Source organism: Anabrus simplex, chromosome 1, assembly GCF_040414725.1.
Source record: "Anabrus simplex isolate iqAnaSimp1 chromosome 1, ASM4041472v1, whole genome shotgun sequence".
Classification (NCBI taxonomy): domain Eukaryota; kingdom Metazoa; phylum Arthropoda; class Insecta; order Orthoptera; family Tettigoniidae; genus Anabrus; species Anabrus simplex.
This window is the reverse complement of record NC_090265.1, coordinates 137497603-137515713: the sequence shown is the minus strand read 5'-3', so window position 1 is coordinate 137515713 and position 18111 is coordinate 137497603. Positions and strand designations below refer to the sequence as shown.

General features: G+C 38.3%; 1 protein-coding gene across 1 annotated transcript in view; it reads right to left on the bottom strand.

Moving 5' to 3' along the window:
- Window positions 1-18111, bottom strand: part of Nup160 (nuclear pore complex protein Nup160) — a 358544-nt gene that overhangs the window by 249634 nt on the left and 90799 nt on the right. The window contains exon 8 of the mRNA XM_068225252.1: window positions 94-342. Within this exon, the coding sequence (XP_068081353.1) occupies window positions 94-342 (249 nt within the window). The remainder of the gene's footprint in view (window positions 1-93; window positions 343-18111) is intronic.

Genomic DNA, 18111 nt, shown 5'->3' with positions numbered 1-18111 from the left:
ATGAACAAACATCACTTGTAGTGAAGAAAACATGAAAGTGGAATAATACAATAACTTTTGTAAACTTAATATACACATGCAAAAGATACTTACAGACAAGGCACGAGAAATGACTGCCACGGAAAATCGTCCACTGTCGAAAATGTATGAAAGATATCGGTCTGCAACACCCATATCACAATACAGAGATTCTTCAATATCTGGAGGAGGTTCCAAGTGTGCCATTTCCCACCCTCGATTTTCTGTGCCCAAAACTGTACGAAAAACTTGTATACACCCACGTACTCCTCGCCACATAGACCACAAACAACGACTACTCAAAGCCATCTCAACCAGATCATTCTGCAACAAAATATAATTATCAAGCATTTTTAAAAAAACATTAAGAAAAGAAGGAACAAAAAGACATTACACAAGAGACATGAGTTACACACTTACTTGGGCAAAATAATATTTATTTTCAAGAGAGGTTCTAAAAGGTACGATAAGATACTGAAACTGAAATGTAAATTTAGAAGAGTAAATAAATGGTAAGGGACATGGCATGTTCAATAGAAACCACAATATTGTGAACATTATGATTCACCTGTGGTTGCTATGAAATAAATAAATAAATAAATAAATAAATAAATAAATAAATAAATAAATAAATAAATAAATAAATAAATGAATGAATAAATGAATAAATAAATAAATAAATAAATAAATAAATAAATAAGTAAATAAATAAATAAGTAAATAAATAAATAAATAAATAAATAAATAAATAAATAATGGTAATGGACATGGCAGGTTTAATAGTAACCACAAATGAATCACAACGTTGACAAGTTTGTGGTTGCTATTAAACATGCTATGTCCCTTACCGTTATTTACTTCCAAGCCCCTCAATTATTCCAACTGCTAAATAAATTGTTATGAAGAACAGTAGTATATTTCCTTATTCAATTTTCCTGCCCTTTCCTATCATTAAATAATTATTACATTATCAAAAAAAAAAAAACTTCCATACTACCACAAAATTACAGAGCACTGAAATATTTCCTTATGTATGTATAGCTCAAAACAACCAAGAAGCAAACTGGCATATGTGGGAACAACATTCATTTACATCATACAGTACTGCTGACTGGCAGTATGTGTTAACACACTGTGTGCTGAAATGTCTTCCAGAAAACAACCTGTTTATGTGATCAATATGGTGGCAACTGGTGGATTTAATTCATAACAGGAACATTAACTTCCTGGTTTGCTTCCCAAGACCTCCACAGCTGAAAGGAACTGGCATTTCTTTCAGACAACATGAGTTTCCTGTCCTGTTTTGTCTCTAAGTTAAGGGATAGGGGAGGATTTTCCTCCCTTACAATGTCGCCCATTCTCTAGTGCCCGACATGTTAAACACGCTTACTATGATGACCAGTAACCACATAGCTTATACCATCAAATACTGTGATATGGAAAAAGAATAAGGAGGAAAAGTTAAACCTTCTAGACAAGTTAAACAACATGCAACAGCTATGCTTAAGATCGATGAGAATATAGTGTACATAATTAGGAAATAAGGATGGCAGTATGAAGAACTAAAACACAGAAATAAGTACTAGAAGGTTAAAGAGGAATGCACCAAAAAAAAAAGAGGAATTAAGAAGATATGGCAGAGATGACTTCTCAAGGGGGTTGTAGATTTGTACAATACTCAGTTATTTTCCTGAATATCCAGTTCTGTTACTACAGAAAGTCTGGCTCCATGGCTAAATGGTTAGCGTGCTGGCCTTTGGTCACAAGGGTCCCAGGTTCGATTCCCGGCAGGGTCGAAAATTTTAACCTTAATTGGTTAATTTCGCTGGCACGGGGGTTGGGTGTAAGTGTCGTCTTTCATCACTTCATCCTCATCACGACACGCAGGTCACCTAAGGCCGTCAAATTAAAAGACATACATCTGGTGAGCCGAACTTGTCCTCGGACACTCCAGCACTAAAAGACATACGCCATTTCATTTTTTTACTATAGAAAACAAATGAATATACAACTGTTCACAATAGGCTTCACAATAAACTACTGCAACTTTCATTTCAGCAGACTGTGGACCACGTTAATTAGATTTCAACTGCTTCTGGGCTTTGATCCATGCCCGATACTCCTTCACACTTTCACCTGCTTTCTCCACCTCTCTTCCGGTCATGGTGCTTGGGACCAGATTCTAACCTTTCCATGGAAACTCTTGGTAATTCTTGACTTACAAGCTTTGTTTACCTAGTCTTTCCTTAAATGATTTCAATGAATTTAGAAATTTATCAAACAACTCCCTTGGTAAATTATTCCAAACCCCAATTACACTTCCTATAAACAAATATTTTCCCCTATAAGTCTGCTTAAATTACAATTTTATCTTTATATTAACATCTCTTCTTTTAAAATCTTCATTCAGGCTTACTCATGTCAATATATATCATCTCTCCCCCGACAGCTCGGAACATACCGATTATATATAACAAATTCCAACTTGTACGTTTGAGAAGTTCCACATTTATACCACTTTAAAATCTTACGATTTTTCTTAGATTAAAATAACATTGATTTATTTTAAAATTACAGTTACACATTTTGTTTTTCACATAAAATATCTTCAGCTATAGTTAAAATATGCACAAAAACACAGGCTACATAAATAAAACAAAATTAACCACTCATATTAAAAACAACTTGTCCTTGACAAGATAAAAGGTTGAAATGTCTAAAGAGTCTTTGGTTTTTTCTTCATTTGACTATTTGACATCTCTTGATGTAAAAAATTAGTGCAGTGTGACCGGCAATAATGCCAGTGACAGACAATAATCGCAGTGCAGTTGTGACAATGTGACAGCCTGGCAGTGAGCAAAACAACAGCAAAACAAAATGTTGAGGCCAGCGATAAGAAACCTACTAGAAGACGCTGGAAGCAGATTAACAATGGAATAGGTGCCCAGCATGATCTTGAATTAGAAACTACAAGAATCTTCTACAGGCTTTTATAAAGGCCGCAACTGGCACGTGGCAGTTAGCCTGGAACCATTCTTGCGAGTCAGCCTTGAGTACGTCAATTGCAGTTGAAGGTAAGCAGACAATTGCGAGACCATGATGAGTCATTCATTGGAAGAGAGTCCGTCAGACGGCTACGGAGAGTTCAACAAGGTTTGCTACTGTGGACTGTTTTGGAACAACAGTGCCCTGTGAGAAGAAACACTGGTGACCAGGAGTTCAATGTGCTAGTATAATGTTCGACTGCCTGAGTGAGTGCGTTTTACAATCGTGAGTAAAAACTGTGTTGAGTGGAAAACTTGAACGTGCGTGAATTTGTGATTAACTGTAAACAGTAGTTCAATACATTCAGTGGATAGTAAAATATGCTGTCTCTCTCTGCAGCAATCATACCTGCCAACTTCTGAAAAGGGCTATTAGTAAAACTCGCATACGACCAAAAAAATCTAACGATTCCCGACATACCCCGGCTTGATATAGATGTTCATTCCTATAGGGAACATGAAATATTTGTCCTGAATTAGTAAATTTATAATACCAATAGAATGGTCCGTTATTGGACATTATAAAGTTTCCAGCGAACTCATTCTTGGTTGCCTGTGTTTCACTCCCGTGTGCTAAGTTGCGCTCATCAGTTGGTACTTAGCACAGCCACCAAAACACATGGCTAGTGCATACCGTGGAGGCCACTGCATAGGCTACTTGAAGCTGCCAGCAGTGCCAATGCACTATGAGAGACTTCACGTTCCCTATGGGAATCAAAATCTGTATCATCTGATGGCCAGGCAAGCATCAATTTTTGGAAATGAGAATAAGTCTCTCATAGTGCATTGGCACTGCTGGTGGGTTCAAGTAGCCTATGCAGTGGCCTCCACGGTATGCACTAGCCATGCGTCTTGGTGGGTGTGCTAAGTACCAACTGATGAGCCCAATTTAGCACACGGGGGCGAAGCACAGGCAACCAAGAATGAGTTGGCTGGAAAATTTATAATGTCCAATAACGGATATTATATTGGTATTATAAATTTACTCAATCAGGACAAATATTTCATGTTCCCTATGGGAATCAACATCTATATCATCTGATGGCCAGGCAGGCATCAATTTTTGGAAATGAGACTAAGTCTCTCATAGTGCATTGGCACTGCTGGTGGCTTCAAGTAGCCTATGCAGTGGCCTCCACGGTATGCACTAGCCATGCGTCTTGGTGGGTGTGCTAAGTACCAACTGATGAGCCCAATTTAGCACACGCGGGTGAAACACAGGCAACCAAGAATGAGTTAGCCGGAAAATGATGTATTTTTTTTTTTATTTTTTTTTTTTTTTGCTTTACGTTGCACCGACACAGATAGGTCCTATGGCGACGATGGGATAGGAAAGGGCTAGGAGTGGGAAGGAAGCGGCCTTGGCCTTAATTAAGGTACAGCCCCAGCATTTGCCTGGTGTGAAAATGGGAAAGCACGGAAAACCATTTTCAGGGCTGCTGACAGTTGGGTTCGAACCTACTATCTCCTGAATACTGGATACTGGCCGCACTTTAGCGACTGCAGCTATCGAGCTCGGTACGGAAAATTTATAATGTCCAATGACGGACCATTATAAAATACTTCTGGGCTACAAAATACAATAATTTATGCTTTAAACAGGATACTTCAATGAAATATCTACTTACATCATCGGCCAATGATTTGTAGATGAACATAACAATCAAGAAGAAATCATGTTAAACAGCAACAGGCATGGTGAATATTAGTTTGATGCATACATAACACGACTTCCTTGATAATTTAAGCAGATATGCGGTAACTGAAAAAGGCTTTACACAATAAAACTTGTTTAACGTAACACAGGCAAGAAATAATATAATACACACCGCAAATCACACGCAAGTTCGACTTTAAAGTCATAGTTGTGGCCATTTTAGCTTCCTACAAAAAAGTCTTGAGAAAATGTTTTGTCATAACAAGGACCAGAACTCCTGGTCTTCAAAACAGAAACAGACTCCAGAGATTAATTGGACATGGATGTTCTGAACTCTGTTCTATTTTTTCTTCACAAGGCTGAAAACACTTTCACATTCTGCAATGCTATGGAGTACGGCGATAATAGAGATCATTACTCTAGAAATTTGGTTATACTCGAGAAGTCCATCGGCTCCACGAATTCTTGATAGTTGTGCCCAACTGGAATCACTTGCAGCATCTTGATTTGCAAAAAAAGTGTCATCTACCCTAAGAGCTGTGAACTACCTCTGAATCTCATTCACCACCTCATCTGTAGTTTCACTTTCTTCCTTGCATAACATAATAGGAAACTTTTCCAAGGCAAAACAAATGGAAGAAAACTGTGCATCTTCAATTTTGTCTAACCTAGCAACTTGAACATGCTTTAACACATCATCCTTGAGTGGAAACTTGTTCATGATGTAGTCACAGGCAGTACAAAAGTAGTTTCTCACTGATGAAAAAAAAGGTATTTATCTGTATCCTGGAGATCATTCACTATGTTCAAAGTCTGAATGCCAATAACTAACTCATGGTCACTTCTTTCATTTTGAATCAAGTACTGTTTCTTGTTGGAGTTATTCATGATAATCTACAATAGGAATATAGGGTATGAAAATGTCCGAAAACAAATGTCTTGATATCCACTGAAACATCGGAAGGAACCTGGATCACTCAACGTCACATAAAATTATAACAAACACTCAAGGCAGACAAACACTTCATTAAAACATGTTAAAGCACATAAAGTCTTAAACCATTAAATGAACACGACGCCAACCTCGTGAACAAAGAATATGCACATGATAAAAACATACACACGTGTAGAACGAATGTAATTCTTATTCTTCTTTATAATTTAATGGGCTTCGCTAATAGCAGTATACCCAGTCACCAGAATGAATGTAATTAGTCCAACGAATACAGGAAACTGCGAAGCACGAATTTATAACACAAAAACTCGAACACTTCATTAAAATATGTCATAACCTCAAAAGGCCAAAACAATCAAGGAACGCCAACTTCGTGAACAACGAATGCTCACGTGGTCAAAGAATATAGGTTAAATCACAACAAGCGAACAGAGCGGAACAAAGAATTTGCAAAGCAGAGCCTATCGACACCTAAGATTCACAAGGAAAAACTGTTATCCCAGCTCTAAATTCATTTCCAATAACAACACAAACATCACACGGTTAAAAATACCAATCATATCAAAAAATGAGTCATCGATTATTGTGGACTTGCCTTCGACCCACGCAAACAAATGATTGTACGGAAGTGGAGTGATTATTGAACATTAACGTCTCAAATTTTTGTCCGCGAAGTCGTAAAATGACACCGTCCATCCGTAAAACCGTAAAATGCTGCAATTTCTGTAAATTTTATGGACAAACCGTAAAAGTTGGCAGCTATGAGTAATTTTAGTTTTAAGGACTCCAATAACCTGCCACAGTATGTTGATTGTTTGTTTTAAATGCTGACAAGAAGCAAAAAATAAGTAACACTACGAGATACCATCCTTCAACGGTGTGTAGTGTAAACCTCAGAAGAGATGGTAGGGAAAGCAACATTTTGGGCAAATTATAATATGCAATATCAAACAATAAAAACATGTTTTTCTAATCCTCATCATCATCATCATCATCATCATCATCATCATCATCATCATTTCCCTTTATCCAGCTGTAGCCGGGTAGGGGCAAATATGGTTCCTCTCCACTTTCTTCAGTCTTTCCACCACTCCTCCTCCAACACTGTGTCCCAGTCCAGGTTTCTTTCTATAATGCTGCGTTGGATGGTATCCTTCCATCTCAATCGTGGTCGTCCACGGCCTCTCCTTCCTTGGATTTGCATTTCCATCACCTTTTTTGGCATTCTTTCGTCGTTCATTCGCTTTATGTGCCCAAACCATCTTAGTCGGCTATTCTCTATTCTATCATTCATTTTTTCCACTCCAATTTCTTCCCGGATTTTCTCATTCCTTATTTTGTCTTGTCTATTCTTCTGTATCATACTCCTCAAGAATTTCATTTCGGCTGCCTGTATTCGACTCTCATCCTTCTTTGTCACTGTCCAAGTTTCTGCTCCGTAAGTTGTTATGGGTACGTAATACATCTTGTACATAGTATCCTTTGCTTCCATTGGCACATCTTTGTCCCATAACATATTTCTTACACTATGATAGAAACAACTTCCAGCTTGAATCCTTTTACTAATCTCAACATCCAGTCGAGCATTCTCCATTAATTCACTCCCCAGGTATTTAAACGTTTCCACTACTTCCAGGGGCTTGTCTGCAAGTCTAATCTGACCTTTCCCTTCTTTCTCCCCTCTCGTCATAACAAGAGTTTTACTCTTTTCTACACTTATTTTCAATCCACATTCTTCAATCTTCCCATTCACCACATTCAACTGTTCTTGAACCTTCCTGTCGTCTTCTCCCCAAATCACAATATCATCTGCAAATAACATCATGTTCATTTCTCTTCCTCCATATGTTGCTTTTGCTGTTCTCATGATGTCATCCATTACTATTGTAAACAGGATTGGTGATAGAACACTTCCCTGTCTCAGCCCACTAGTTATTTTGAACCAACTTGTCCTGCCAACTTGTGTTTGCACGCAACTACAACATTCCTTATACAATGCCATGATCATTTTTATTAATCCCTGTCCAATTCCTTTTTGCACCAGACTGTCCCAAACTTTCGTCCTATGGACACTGTCATATGCCTTTTCAATATCAATGAATGTCATCACCATATCATTCCCGTACTCCCAATGCTTTTCCATTAGTTGTCTCATAATGAAAATGGGCTCTATTGTTGATCTTCCACTTCTGAAACCAAACTGATTTTCCTGTATCTGCTTCTCAACCGTCAACCTTATTCTACTTTCCAGTATCCTTTCCATTATCTTAGCAACATGGGATATTAGTGTAATTCCCCTGTAGTTCTTCAAAACTTTCTTATCACCTTTCTTGAAAATTGGGATGATTATTCCTTTTTGCCAATCCTCAGGGACCTCCTTATTCTCCCAGACATTCCTGAGAACCCGATATGTCCACTGCAGGCCTACAGCTCCAGCTGCCTTTATCATCTCCACTGAAATTTCATCTATTCCAGCAATTTTTCCATTCTTCATCTTTCTTATTGCCATTTCAATTTCATTCATTGTAATTTCTTTATCCATTTCTTCGTCAACTAATTGCCTTTCCTGGTCGTCCATTGAATGACTGTCATCCGTTCTTATGTTCAGCAGCTTCTGAAAATACTCTCTCCATCTGTTTCTTATTTCTTCTGGCTTTGTTAAAATTATGCCACCTTCATCTTTCACAAATCTGGTGTTTACTTGATCTCTCTTTTTGTTTCTTAAGATACCATACAGTAATTTCTTGCTGCCCTGCGTATCATCTCTCAATTTCTGTGTGAATAAGGCCCAGCTTTTCCTCTTTTCTTCCTCCACTACTTTCTTGGCCAAATTCTTTGCCTCCACATATTTTCTTCTACTTTCTTCAGTCTTAGATGTTTTCCATGCCTTCCATGCCATTTTCTTTTCCTTCACTTTAATCTTTACCCTATCATTCCACCAGTGTGTTTCTTTGTCTTTCACATTTCCTGATGTTCTACCACACACCTTTTCTGCACATCCAACCAGTGCTTCCTTAAATCTTTTCCATTCCTCTTCAACATTCCCCACCTCTGTCCTGGGTACCAAGGGTATTATTTCCCTTTGAAATTCTTCTTGTATGCTTTTCTCCTTCAACTTCCATACTTTAATTCTTTTCTCCCTTCTTAATTGGGGTTTTTCAATCTTTCCAACTTTCAATTTTCCTATCACAACTCTATGATCTCCACCAAAGGCTTCTTCAGGCATGGCTGTTACATCTACAAGGTTCTTCCGGTGTTCTTGTAATCTTCTGACTGTTCTTCTTCCTAAACCAGGTGTTTCCAACAATCATTTGATTTCTCATGCAAAAATCCACCAACAACTCGCCTTCTGGATTTACATTTCCATATCCAAAGGGCCCTACAACATCTTCCTTTCCTTGTCTTTCCATTCCAACTTGTGCATTTAGATCTCCCATCAATAGTACTTCCTTATCTTCTATCTGTCTCTCCACTTCCTCTAAGAAGTCCTCTAGATGTTCATCTATGCAACCCGTTTGTGGGGCATACAACTGAAATAGATCTTTCACGCCATTTTCAAACTGGAGTCTCATCATCATCATCCTATCGCTGAGGTACTTTGTATATTCCAGATATTCTTGGATTTCTCTTCTAAGTATGATGGCCACTCCATTTTTTGCTTCAGGTCCTCCGCTGTAATACAGCCTGTATCCTTCTCTCAGAGGGATCTCCCCTGTACCTCTCTTCTTGGTCTCGCACAGTCCAAGTATGGCTATATCTTTTTCTATCATGAAGTCAACCAGTTCTTCTGTCTTTCCCGTCAGTGTCAGTACATTAACTGTTGCAATTTTGATGTAGTTTGGTGCTGGTTGCCCATTTTTCACAGTTCCCCCAGCACCTGAAGAGCTGCGCGTCGCTTTTAGCAGGGGACGCCCTAACCTTTTCCGAGGCACCATATCTGCTTTGTCCATATAGGCTATTGTTACGTTCTTCTGTCTTTCGCGTCAGTGTCAGTACATTAACTGTTGCAATTTTGATGTAGTTTGGTGCTGGTTGCCCATTTTTCACAGTTCCCCCAGCACCTGAAGAGCTGCGCGTCGCTTTTAGCAGGGGACGCCCTAACCTTTTCCGAGGCACCATATCTGCTTTGTCCATATAGGCTATTGTTACGATGGGCTCGCCACACCCAAAGGCATTTTATATCTACTGCCAGGTTCAAAATTAGGTTGCCCCTAACATGGAGACACACGCCTTTCGTAGCCGCTCCTCTGGAGTACAGGCGCTACGGGTATGCCCCTTCCGCCATCTCCGCCGTACCAAAGTCCACCTTCTCCGCCGTAGATGCCGTTGAGGTCTTCACTCGTAACACTGAGCTGGGACCCATACCAGATGTTACACACCAGGTCAGTGTGCTCTGGAACTCACATAGGCAGGGGCGCCACTCCCTGGGTAGGGCTGCCTTCGAAGAGGGTCCCTACCTGCTACCAATTTTCTAATCCTACAAGTTTAAAAAAAAAACACACACACACAAACATAACTAAGTTACTTGTCTTGCAGCATCTTCACAATTGCTTCTTTTGTCTCACAGAGAGCCTTCTGAGAAAACTGCTTTTGATAGCAGATCTCAGAGTATGATAACATTTTTGTTTTTCCCACCAGATCACTAGGAGTCCTTGTACTCATATTTGGTCAAAAGTCAGTATGATTCTTGTGAACAATACAGAATATTTGCTCAGTTGAAGCATTGCTGTGAGGTATCACTAAAATGGCAAGTTTGACTTGAGAAAGAACTGAATAATGTTTCCAAAAGCACCTTTCAGCGTCGAAATTTTAGACCATGCTACATCAGTTGTCTCACAGTTTGAAATGTCTTCATTTAATGAATTTGCTTTGAAATTCCACTTCCAGTTTGCCTTGGTCAGTGTTCTCAATTATGTTTTGTAACATCCACCTGGAAATTCTACTAGACTTAATTTACCTCATTATGGACTAATCACATCGCCACCCTCATTCTAGTGAACGCTGCAGCATCACCAACAGCTCACACCAGCAGCCTTCATTCAACAGAATGCCATAATATTCCACACTGTTGCTCACACTGTCCTTGCTATGTTAAGTCACCTTCTCAAATGAACTGTTTAAACTGTTTAAATGCTTCCGAGTGCTAGGATCAGTCATCCTATGTTTAGAACTATAAATATTGGAGCGATGGCAGGTGGTTGGAACATTAACAACATTTCTTTCCGTCAATAATTAGTAAATGACTGTCAGCTAGTGTTGCTAGGTCTTTACCCTTTTGCAGTTTTCTTGGAACGATAAATATCTCTTATCGCATTCCTGCCTAGATTCCCCTCTCCTTTTACCTCATAGGGTTCGATTCTTTTTCAGGTGTCAATTAATTGTTCGCAATTGTAAACTGTGTATCTATTCTCTGCTGTGCTGAGAAACTTGATCGCAATTCAGTGGCTGGCTCAAATCACTGTTGTCTCCTTACGAATTTGTTTTTCTCAATGGTTCTTGTAGTTATTTTAAATTTTGGTCCTCCTCTTACTGACATTGTATTTCAATGGTTCTAAGTACATGTCGTTAACTATCTTGTGTGCCATCTATGGACCTACCATGGAACCTCTAACTTACCAGTCGCTTCCCTGGCATTACTACTACTACTACTACCATTCTTTTTCAAACTTCAAGAAGGTTACTATTTGAATAAGAACACTATTCATTCACCAGAATGTTACTGTTCAGCAGCAAAGTTCCGTCACTACAATTATCTGATAATCGTCGACTGCCTAATTATGTATTAACGTCAAAGAAATTGTTAGTTTTGAAACAATTTAAAAAAACACTGATGAAAATTAAGAAGTTGCCTTCAATGAAACATGTTTCTGCATGCTTCATTACAGAGTCATGAAAGAGGAATTTGACCAAAATGTAGTTGCACGCTGCAGTAAAGAAATTTTTTACTGTCTCATGTCATCTCCAGATAAACTGCCAGCCTCACTTCCTTGCTTGGTGTGCTGTCTTGTAACTCCAGTTACAAGATCATTGCCATCTTCCTGACAACTCCTACTACTAAATCTTATTTCAGTAATGCATTTCAAACTTACATCAAACTGATTTCCAATCTTTTCAGCTTTTGCCAGGCTGAGTGCCTAAGACCATTGAGGTACTGGCCTTATGACCCCAACTTGGCAGGCTCGAGCCTAGGTCAGTCCACTGGTATTTGAAGCTACTCAAATATGTCAGCCTCGTGTCAGTAGATTTACTGTCACATAAAAGAACTCCTGCAGGACAAAATTCTGGCACATCAGAGTCTCCAAAAACCAGCAAAAGTAGGTAGTAGGACGTAAAAAAAAATTATTATTATTATTATTATTATTATTATTATTATTATTATTATTATTATTATTATTATTATTATTATTATATTTTCAGCTTTCACAAACCTCACCATTAAACCCATCAACAATTTAAGTATGCATCTGGGCACTTTATGTATGGAGCTACTACTTCCAACATGATGTACTTTGTGAAAACAAGGAGCATGTTCTTCAGAAATAAGTAAAATTTATTGGCATCATTTTCTATTGTTGCAATCACTGCAAGAAATTTGCTATAGCTGGTTTCTTCTGACATTCCTTCACCAAAATGAAAGATAGGGATGGGGATCTGCGCTCAGATGGCCTTCACTTAAACCGCAGTAGTATGTATAAGTTAGGAAATTTGTTTGGAAGGGTAATAGGGAGGTACATTCAGGGAAATGGGGTAATCTAGGGAGTGATGATAAGGGAACAGAGATCTGGAAGTCAAGTAAGGATGACATAAAAATGTTAGTGTTGAACTGTAGAAGTGTTGTAAAGAAAGGAATAGAATTAAGTAATTTAATAGATATATACTTAGCTGATATTGTAATAGGAGTTGAATCATGGCTGAGAAATGATATAATGGATGCAGAAATTTTCTCACGGAACTGGAGTGTGTATAGTAGAGATAGGATAGGAATGGTGGGAGGGGGAGTATTCATTCTGGTGAAAGGAGATTTTGTAAGCTACAAAAAAGTTAGATGACAAATATGAAATTCTATGTGTAAGGCTCATTCCTAAAGATAATAGGCAACTTGATGTTTTTGGAGTGTACAGACCGGGAAAGGGTAGCGCTGACACGGATTCAGAATTATTTGATAAGATAATCAGCTATGTGGGAAACGACATGGAAAGGAATGTGATTGTAGTGGGAGATCTGAATTTACCAAATGTCAATTGGGAAGAAAATGTGAACAACAGGAAGCATGACCAGCAAATGGCAAATAAGCTAATATGGGAAGGACATCTGATTCAGAAAGAAATGGAACCAACTAGAGGGAAAAAACTCTTGGACGTGGTCCTGGTAAAACGAGGTGAGCACTATAGAGAAACAGATGGTATTAGTGATCATGAAGCTGTTTTTGTCGTAGTTAAAAATAAATGTGATAGATAGGAAGGTATTAAAAGTAGGACTATTAGGCAGTACCATATGGCTGATAAAGCAGGCATGAGGCAGTTTTTAAAAAGTAACTATGATCGGTGGAAAACGGTAAATAAAAATGTAAACAGACTCTGGGATGGGTTTAAAGAAATTGTTGAGGATTTTGAAAAACTTGTTTGTACCTTTAAAGGTGGTAAGGAATGGTGAAGACCTACATTATTATAACAGAGAATAAAGAGACTATGAAGGAGGTGCAGGTTGGAAAGAAACAGAGTTAGAAATGGCAGTGGAAGTAAGGAGAAATTGAAGGAACTTGCTAGGAAATTGAATCTAGCAAAGAAGGCAGCTAAGGATAACTTGATGGCAAGCATAATTGGCAGTCATGCAAAACTTTAGTGAAAATTGGAAGGGTATGTATAGGTATTTTAAGGGAGAAACAGGTTCCAAGAAGGACATTCCAGGAATCGTTAATGAACAAGGGGATGGTATTAGTGATCATGAAGCTGTTTTTGTCATAGTTAAACGTAAATGTGATAGAAAGGAAGGTGTTAAAAGCAGGACTATTAGGCAGTACCATATGACTGATAAAACATACTCAAAAGGTAGAAGTATTTAATCAGCAGTATGTAAAGATTGTTGGTTACAAGGATAATGTCCAGATAGAGGTGACTAATGCTAAAGAGGTATTAAATTTTACATACGATAACAATGACATTTACAATAAGATACAAAATTTGAAACTAGAAAAGCGGCTGGAATTGATAAGATTTCTGGGGATATACTAAAGATAATGGGTTGGGATATAGTAACATATCTGAAGTACTTATTTGATTATTGTTTGAGTGAAGGAGCTATACCAAATAAATCGAGAGTTGCTATAGTAGCCCCTGTGTACAAGGGAAAGGGTGATAGATAGACATAAAGCTAAAATTACAGGCCAGTAAGTTTGACATGCATTGCATGTAAGCTTTGGGAAGGCAGTCTTTCTGATTATATTTGACATGTATGCAAAATCAATGACTGGTTCGATAGAAGGCAGTTTGATTTTATGAAAGAAGCTCAACTTGTAGGATTCCAGCCAGATATAGCAAATATCTTGGATTCAGGAGGTCAAATGGACTGTATCACGATTGACCAGTCTAAAGCATTTGATAGGGTAGATCATGGGAGACTACTGGCAAAAATGAGTGCAATTGGACGAGACAAAAGAGCGACTGAATGGGTGGCTATATTTCTAGAAAATAGATCTCAGAGAATTAGAGTAGGCGAAGCTTTATCTGACCCTGTAATATTTAAGAGGGGAATTCCACAAGGCAGTATTACTGGACCTTTATGTTTTCCTATATATATAAATGATACGAGTAAACAAGTGGAATCAGAGGTAAGGCTTTTTGTGGATGATGTTATTCTGTATAGAGCAATAAATAAGTTACAAGATTGTGAGCAACTGCAACGTGACCTCGATAATGTTCTGAGATGGACAGCAGGCAATGGTATGTTGATAAACGGGGTTAAAAGTCAGGTTGTGAGTTTCACAAATAGGAAAAGTCCTCTCAGTTTTAATTACTGCGTTGATGGGGTGAAAGTTCCTTTTCGGGATAATTGTAAGTATCTAGGTGTTAATATAAGGAAAGATCTTCATTGGGGTAATCACATAAATGGGATTGTAAATAAAAGGTATATATCTCTCCACATGGTTATGAGGGTGTTTAGGGTTTGTAGTAAGAATGTAAAGGAGAGGGCATATATGTCTCTGGTAAGACCCCAACTAGAGTATGGTTCCAGTGTATGGGACCCTCACCGGGATTACTTGATTCATGAACTGGAAAAATTCCAAAGAAAAGCAGCTTGATTTGTTCTGGGTGATTTCCGACAAAAGAGTAGCGTTACAAAAATGTTGCAAAGTTTGGGCTGGGAAGTCATGGGAGAAAGAAGATGAGCTGCTCGACTAAGTGGTATGTTCTGAGCTGTCAGCGGAGAGATGGCATGGAATGACATTAGTAGACTTTTTTTTTTTTCAGTTTGCTTTACGTCGCACTGACAGAGATAGGTCTTACGGCGACGATGGGACAGGAAGAGGCTAGGAGTATGAAAATGGGAAACCACGGAAAACCATCTGCGGTTCGAACCCACTCTCTCCCGAATACTGGATACTGGCAGCACTTAAGCGACTGCAGCTATCGAGCCCGGTACGATTAAGTTTGAGTGAAGTCTTTAAAAGTAGGAAAGATCACAATATGAAGATAAAATTGGAATTCAAGAGGACAAATTGGGGCAAATATTCATTTATAGGAAGGGGAGTTAAGAATTGGAATAACTTACCAAGGGAGGTGTTCAATCAATTTCCAATTTCTTTGATATCATTTAAGGAAAGGCTAGGAAAACAACAGATAGGGAATCTGCCCCCTGGGCGACTGCCCTAAATGCAGATCAGTATTGACTGATTGATTGATAGAAACAACAATTTCATTGGCTCCCAAATGTTTATTGAAGCAGCGAGAGATAACCATTTCGTGCTGACATGTTTCAAGGTTTTGTACCTTTGTCTTATTTCCTGATACATCTTCTATTGTTTCCTTTTTCTTTTGGAGCTTCTTTCAAGAAAAAAAATATATGTCTACTAACAATGCCTCCACGTTTGCACTTGTTGGCAATGTTTTAGTAGCCTTCTGAGCAGCTGAGTGAAGTATGCGACACATACAGCCTTGTTTGACTATTGAAAGATTCTGCTGTTTCAAAACTGCTGACAATTTACCTACACTGTAAGCTTCTCGGAAAAAGAATTAAGTCACCCCTTGCATTCCAAGTATCATTTAACACTGTGTAACTCTGGTTCTGCACTTGAAACCTGCCTGTATTCGGTTAGGAATGAGTAAACAAGGTTGTGCATGTACGTCGCATCCAGGTTAAGCCACTCATTGAGGATTTGATCGCACAATTCCACTAAATTGTGGCGATGCTGATGTCTGTGTTTCACCCACAGTTCCAACATGTCCCACAAATTTTCAATAGGGTTCAAGTTAGGAGATCTTGCAGATATAGTGTATTTTTAAAAACATTTAGTGCACTGGTAACATCAGCGTAAGGACACAGAGATGTGTACTCTCTGGAGAGAACAACTGTTCTTCTCCTTGTAACTTTCATTGTAATGAATAGATACGCCACGCTGGGCAGCAAAAGCATATCCAAATAAAATAATGTTAAGTATTGAATATATATATTGAGTGGAGTGTTCAGAACATAACAGTTGGCGACGAGGTGAAGTTATAAATAAGTATTGCTAATATCCTGCACAGTACTGTCAATCAACCACCGAAAATATATACCGCTGTTTTGACACAATTTGGTTACACTCAGGAAAATGGATGCAGAACAATTTGCTAAACTATTCAACCGATAACAACAAACCCTGCTTGCTCAGTTTATAACAACATTCCAAAGAGAATCAGGAAGAAAAGTCTCGCATTCCAGTAACTGTTCAAGCATACAACCATCTGAGAATTTTGATTCTAGGAAAGAAAAATTTGCATGCTATATGGAGAGGTTTGAGAATTACATAGCGATGAAAAATATTACAGATGAGGCAAAGAAAGCACAGCTACTATGCGGCTCTATAGATTCTGTGCAACACAACAGTCTCTCTAAGTTTCTAGGCCCAAAAAATCGATCAGAACTCAGTCATTTACAGATCTGGTTAAACTATTCACCCAAATGCTTGTTCCCAAGAACAGTCTATCGCCTATTTTGTTGCAACTCTTCAATGCAATTTAGCAGAGTGCGAATTCACAGTCAAGTGCCAATGTCAACGTACAGTTTCAATTTCAGATGTGTTTCTAAGAGCCCAGCTCACATGAGGTTTACGGGACAATCGGTTACGCAAACAGCTACTGCAATCTAATGTCACAACCTTTCATGAAATCCTAGCTAAGGCAACATTATTGGAAATGTCTAGAATCGAAAGTAGGGAATTAACCAGACAAGCTTCCTCGCCGACATCTGAATTCGACAACAGCGATACATATAAGATTACTGCTGGCTCAGATCACCGCTCTCAGCGAGATGACAGTTTTCGTTATCGTTCTCCAAGCCCCAGTTATAGCAAAGAGTAACCATTCGTCGAGCGCTGCTACAGACGTTCACTGAATCAAAGTATCCGATATGGTCAACATTCTCTCTCTAGTGGAAGAATCAGACCTGATTTCAGAAGATTAAGAATTGACAACCTCTTTTTCCGATGTGCTAAGCCGAATCACTGTGTCACAATGCCGAGTTAGTAGATATGATACGAGACGTGAATTTTGTGGAAATAATATAAGATGTGAATTTTGAGGAAGAGAAGGTCATCCTGCCAAGGTGTGTATCACCAGCCTGATGCGAAATTCCAAATCAAAAGCAGATAGTTTCAGCTCAACTAAATTTCAGTTATCCCTTGTGATACCCAGGATTATAAACCTCACACCATATGAATAATTATTTGTGAGTAAAGCACAACCTACTTTTCTCCGTCACATGTAGAATTATTGAAGTTACTCCTGACTCTGATAAATATATAGTTATTGTATCACTAAACAACAAGACACAGTGTTTAGAAGTTGACTCTAGTGCATGTTTTACTCTACTTCCTGAAGATGCATTTGATGAACTGGATCTAGGTTTACCCTTATAACAATCTGAAATTGCCTTTCGTTCATATTCATGCAATATTATCACACCTATGGGAAAGGTAACAGTCTCAGCAGTATATAAAGACAAGGAAATCCAAGATGATATATATATATATATATATATATATATATATATATATTGTCCCTAAGGGTTATTCGGCATTACTTGGAAGATTGTGGATTAGGAGACTTTGTATTGAATTAAAGGAAATAGAAGCTAGCAAGGAATCTTCACTCATGTCGTATCCAGTTAACGCTATCTCTTCAGTTGATGACATGATTAATGAATTTCCTGTTTTTGAAACGAGAATTGGACGTGTTCCAAAA